Genomic DNA, 5,104 nt, shown 5'->3' with positions numbered 1-5,104 from the left:
GAAATGTTGAATATAGGTTTATTGGGTTGATATAAAAGTGTGAGGATAAATATTGTCGAAAAAAATGTTGAATATAGGTTTATTGGGTTGATATAAAAGTGTGAGGATAAATATTGTCGAAGTGTGTTTGATATCAAAATTTTTAATATATACTTTTTCAAGTAACATAATTTTTGGGGGGGACTTTTTAGGAACTCCTTTTCATTTCAAGGATGATATTCAAAGAAAATCTTATATTTTTTAAAACACAAAGTCAAGTCAATAAATCATGTATAATTCATTAACAATTAGCTTACTAAGAGCTAAGCTCCATGTCACAAAGTGTAATTTGAATTTAACTAAGGAGGGTGCCAGTTTTCCAAATACTCAATTAATAGAATTATCTATATAGAATGAAGTATCTTCATGGGTTGCCACAATGATTAAGTACATTAAATTTCATATATAAATTTTTAAGATTGACTCCATACCGGTTCCCTTTGTTGTGTTATTTACTTAATGTCTATACTAAATTAGAACTCATAATTAATATTAATAAGTTTACATTAAATATTCTTTTATAAAATATGGATAAATATTTAGGGTTTCCCCACTTCCTATATATACACTAATTTAATAAGTTTATATTAAATATCCTTTTATAAAATATAGATAAATATTTAGGGTTTCCCACTTCCTATATACACAAATTTAATTGCTCAAAACATATATTATGTCATTTGACCATGAAAAGGACCAACTTTAAAAAGAAAAATCCTTTTATTTAATCTACATAGAACTCTACATTCACTATGATCTTAAAAAATATATGTATATATAATAATGTCAAGTTCCAAATACTACATCATAACAACAAAATATAAATAGTAAAAATTATAGCGCCATTCACATTAACATTATTATCTTTATTAAATGTAGTTTTAATCTACTTAAGGATACTATCCTCTTCATTAAATGTCTTCTCTTTCACATAAACAATTATAAGAACACCTTGTAAAATCACTTTACAATCCTCCTTACCTGGACTTTTAGTCATTGAAAATAAAAATTGAATATCTAACCCACGATCTATAATAATAGTCAATGACCCTATATAGAAATATGGCCACCACCCTACCACGAGAGCTTATCCTAATACAACCACGAAAGCCCCTCCACTCGTGGAGGTTATAGATTTCCCCAGTGGAAACATATAAAAGGAACTTTTCTCTTTGGTGACCGGCAACAACCGGATACTCACCCGGTATCGCCGAAGAAGCTTGTTGCGAGGTTCGCATTGAAAACCCTCCTCTCTTCACATTCTTTGCCGGTCATCCATCTTGTTCATTTCTACTTCCGCCTCCTCTTCTCTTCCCTCGTCTCGTGTTTTCTTTGTGTTGTGTAGTGTAATGTTTGCTGTTGCTTCATATCATCGCACAAAATAGTGGTGGAATTTTTCTTCACTGCGCGCAGATTTTTCTAAGAAGAAGCCAACACAGGAGGAGGAGGAGCAAAGTTCGTCTGCATCCAATTTCCAGGTACGTAGTCCTTCAACATTCTCTCCATCTTTATAAAGCTTTGCCGTCTTTGTTTGTCTTTTCCGGTTGCGGAACGCACTCTGTATCTCTCGGTCTTAAAAAGTTTTGTTAAATTTATTCCCTTTTCAGTTTTTGCGATGCGCTAGGGTTTCATTTGCCCTCTTTTCTTGCTCTGTACTCTTTCACATGTTTTGTGTTTCTGCATTTAATTTTTCGGAAATTTGACGTAACAAGAGCAATGTTTGACAGTGAAATTTTGCTTCTGCTCTGTTTGAAGTTCTTTATGGGTAAATTTTGGATCTTTGCTTTATTGAACTTTATGTTTTGTGAAACTTAGTTGGTTTTCTTGTAGTAGTGCTCTGTTTGAAGGCTTTTTTCGTACTTTAACTGTCTGCGCCATTCTCGAACTTTGAATTTACTAAATAGTAACTGGTTTTCTTGAAATTCTTGATTATGTTAACTACTTTTTCTGTGAAAAGCAATTGTTCTCCGCTGAAACTCTATTGTTTTTCAGATTGATATTAATTGTGATGTGGATTGACGGAAACTATCTATTTTTTCTAAATACGCCTAAGCATTAGCATCTCACGCAAAGTGTGAGATCTCTGGGCACGAAATTTTTTGAGCTTCTTCAGCGAAATGTTTATGCATTTTCTTTTCGGCTTCATTTTTTGTGAACAGTCATGTGTCGAAGGAGTTAAAAAATCGCTGTTTGAGTTTTCTATTATACGTATTACTGTAATACTTTAATGATGAAGAAAGTTTCGATGCCGTTCGCAGATCATGGATGTCTGGCCACCCAGCACTGGTTGTTATAGCCAGTTTATTTAAAATATGACTCTTAAAATAGCTGAATATTTACTCTAGTTGCATTCAATATTTAGGTTTTATATGGTTGGAAGAATGTAACTAATGTAATATGTTTGAGTTAGACCACCTCTTAGGAAGGCTATCAGATGAACCTGTTCCTACAGGGGCTACGAATCTCGACATGCTTTCCAAAACATATTGACTCTGGGAATTAATAGATGACATAACTATATTTGTTGCTGAGTGTTATGGTATATTTAGCTCTGTTTTCTAAAATGTTTACCGAACAGAACTTTGAACTTCCCGAACCTTTACTTTTTAATGAATCACAGTGTAAAGCCGATTCAACTGCGATCTTAGTTAATTTCCCTGCACAAAGTCTACTCTAACAGAATGATTAACCTTGGCATCTTAAGTTGACATTATTAGACTATGCTTTTGGGATTCCCTGCAGATTGACGGTTCAGCTGATATTTCTGACACTTCTTTGTGATAGTTAGCAGGAACCACACATGGTTCCTTACTGTGGATTTCACTTGACTGTTACTTGATATTTCTTAATGGTATTTTGTTCTACTAGTAAGCCATCAGCTGGAATTAAATTGCATAGGCAGGGTGTTTTTTTAGAGGCTCCTTGTCAATATAACTATATGCCCTGTAAAATATTCTACAAAGAGCGATAGTAACAGAAACATGACAGATATTGCATTTGTTTAGATTTGATCTATAATTCTGCTTGCAATTTGAGGGGCAAAATAACCAGTGCCCTTGCATGATTGATAGATAATTGCACACAACTATTGCTTTTGCTTGAATTAGCATATTAGTAGTTCTTCCTTAACAAATGTACTGTTTTTGCTAGTTTTTCTAGATTTTGTTGCTCTTCTTCATGTTTTACTAAAAATATTAGTTTCTTAGTCTAACCTCCATTTTTTGAAATTTATTGTAAATTACAGCGTATAGCTTTTGTGGGTGTTGTTTTATTATCTAACCAGAACGATGAAGGATGCAAAGGCTAAGAGGACTGCAGCAAAGGAGACTAAGAATAAAAATGTTGAAGCCAAGTATGTGAAATTTAATACCATAGATACAAATGATTTATTCTGTTTCCTGTTTGTATAATGAGTATTTTTTTCTGTTCAATTCTTGGGAATTTTTCAGGAAGAAGCTTCTCAGTGTCAAAGAGAAGCCAAACAAGAAGCAGGCCAAACCCAAAGCAGTAAAGGACCCAAACCAACCTAAGAGGCCACCAACCGCCTTTTTTGTATATCTGTATGCAATTTCGTTAACCCCTATCAAGCAGTTTGCTTTATTGTTCAGATATTATTCATGGTTACTTTGTTCTGATAGCCTTATGAGATAGGTATTGATAAAGTTTGGTTGTTCAGGGAGGAGTTCCGTAAAACGTTCAAACAAAAGCATCCTGATGTCAAAGGAGTTACAGCTGTAATGTCACACTTATATCTTTAGAAAAGTTCCTTCCTGTAGATGATGCTCTAATTTGTTCAGTCTACTCGTGTGAGATTCATGTAGGGGCTCTAATCAAGGATCGACAATATTGCTTTTGTAGGTTGGCAAAGCTTGTGGTGACAAATGGAAAGAAATGAGCGAAGCTGTATGTGCTTTCCACTTTCTTAATAAGCCTTTGGCTTTAGTAACAACTTAGCTTTTGTTTCAAATCTCATGACTTTGCACTCTGTTTTTTTGGCAGGAAAAGGCTCCATACATTGCTAAAGCTGCACAAAAGCGAGCTGAATACGATGTAACCATGAAAGCATACAAGAAGAAACAGGTAAGCCTATTGTCTGTGAACATAGTTAGATTTACTAGTTGATTGTCCATTCCATTCTCCCTTAAAGGTGTCTGCATAAATTTTGAACAGGAAGGTGTCCAAAGTGCCACACCTGAGGAATCTGAAAAATCAAAGTCTGAGCTCAATGAAGATGATGAGGACGACGAAAGTGGGGAGGTATTTTTGTTTTATTTTTCACATCTTCTGTAAATGTAATTCTGTCTAAGTTATGATTTTTCCATTTCAACTATCGAAAATGTTTGCTGACTTGCTCTTCTCTGGTTCATAGGACGATGATGATGAATAACCGAACACTCTGTTGAAGAACCGAATTTTGCATGGGGAATTATGGTTTTCAAGCTTTGACAAGAGTTTTGTTTTAGTTTGAGATCAGAAGATTTACCAGCAGATATATACCAAATATTTCATTGCTCATTTTGTATAGCAGTTGACATCAAGAAGTTTATTGAGCTCATTTTGTTGCAGAAAGTTGCTGCTAAAGCTTATTGTTATTATACTGTTATTTTGTCTTTTAATTTAAGCCTTTGAACTCATCACGCCTTGGTCATGACAAGGGCATTATCACAGACATTCAAATAGGTGATGAAGATACTGTACTTGCTTTACAGTGCAACTAATAGAGCTCTTAATATGCTGGCGATTATATGTTGAATATTGTGCTTTTGTGTATTTTTTGTGTTCTGTGTTTTGAGGTGCATAGAGTTATGACATACAGATAATGTTAATTAGATATCTGACGAGAGATTTAAGAGTGCAGATAATATGATAATTACATACCACTTATGCATATTTGTGAGAAGTATCTTCATCATATTGTTGAGAATTGTAGGCTTATTGATGTGTTACTTTTATGGAGAAGCATATTGTTGAGAATTGTAGGCTTATTGATGTGTTACTTTTATGGAGAAGCTTCAGTGATTTTTGGGCTCTTTCTATTTCCTGGGGTTTCACAAGTGGTATATCT

At 34.0% G+C, this 5,104-nt stretch overlaps 1 protein-coding gene across 2 annotated transcripts; it reads left to right on the top strand.

The window, feature by feature from the left end:
- The first annotated feature begins 1,252 nt into the window (after positions 1–1,252).
- Positions 1,253–4,792, top strand: LOC149258405 (high mobility group B protein 2-like). 2 transcript variants are annotated; one of them, XM_089415295.1, is made up of 8 exons: positions 1,253–1,517; positions 3,323–3,391; positions 3,489–3,599; positions 3,716–3,773; positions 3,898–3,942; positions 4,039–4,119; positions 4,210–4,296; positions 4,409–4,792. In XM_089415295.1, exons 2-8 carry the CDS (start codon positions 3,327–3,329, stop codon positions 4,424–4,426), a joined length of 465 nt encoding a protein of 154 aa, XP_089271421.1. In that variant the 5' UTR covers positions 1,253–1,517; positions 3,323–3,326; the 3' UTR covers positions 4,427–4,792. The 2 variants fall into 2 exon arrangements, with proteins under 2 accessions (XP_089271421.1, XP_089271417.1); XM_089415291.1 differs by having other exon boundaries at positions 1,263–1,517; positions 3,284–3,391.
- Positions 4,793–5,104: the final 312 nt, after the last annotated feature.

Source organism: Pinus tabuliformis, chromosome 6 (assembly GCF_031772625.1).
Source record: "Pinus tabuliformis cultivar Carrire ecotype Pingquan chromosome 6, CPIR1, whole genome shotgun sequence".
Classification (NCBI taxonomy): Eukaryota; Viridiplantae; Streptophyta; class Pinopsida; order Pinales; family Pinaceae; genus Pinus; species Pinus tabuliformis.
The sequence above is the reverse complement of the archived record's forward strand: the minus strand, read 5'-3'. Positions and strand labels throughout refer to the sequence as shown.

Excerpts from the sequence above, each read along its gene's own strand:
- LOC149258405 (XM_089415295.1), top strand. The coding sequence starts at position 3,327 with ATGAAGGATGCAAAGGCTAAGAGGACTGCAGCAAAGGAGACTAAGAAT. Across the intron at positions 3,600-3,715 it reads ACCGCCTTTTTTGTATATCT|GGAGGAGTTCCGTAAAACGT; the intron begins GTATGCAATTTC and ends TTGGTTGTTCAG. Across the intron at positions 3,943-4,038 it reads GGAAAGAAATGAGCGAAGCT|GAAAAGGCTCCATACATTGC; the intron begins GTATGTGCTTTC and ends TTTTTTTGGCAG.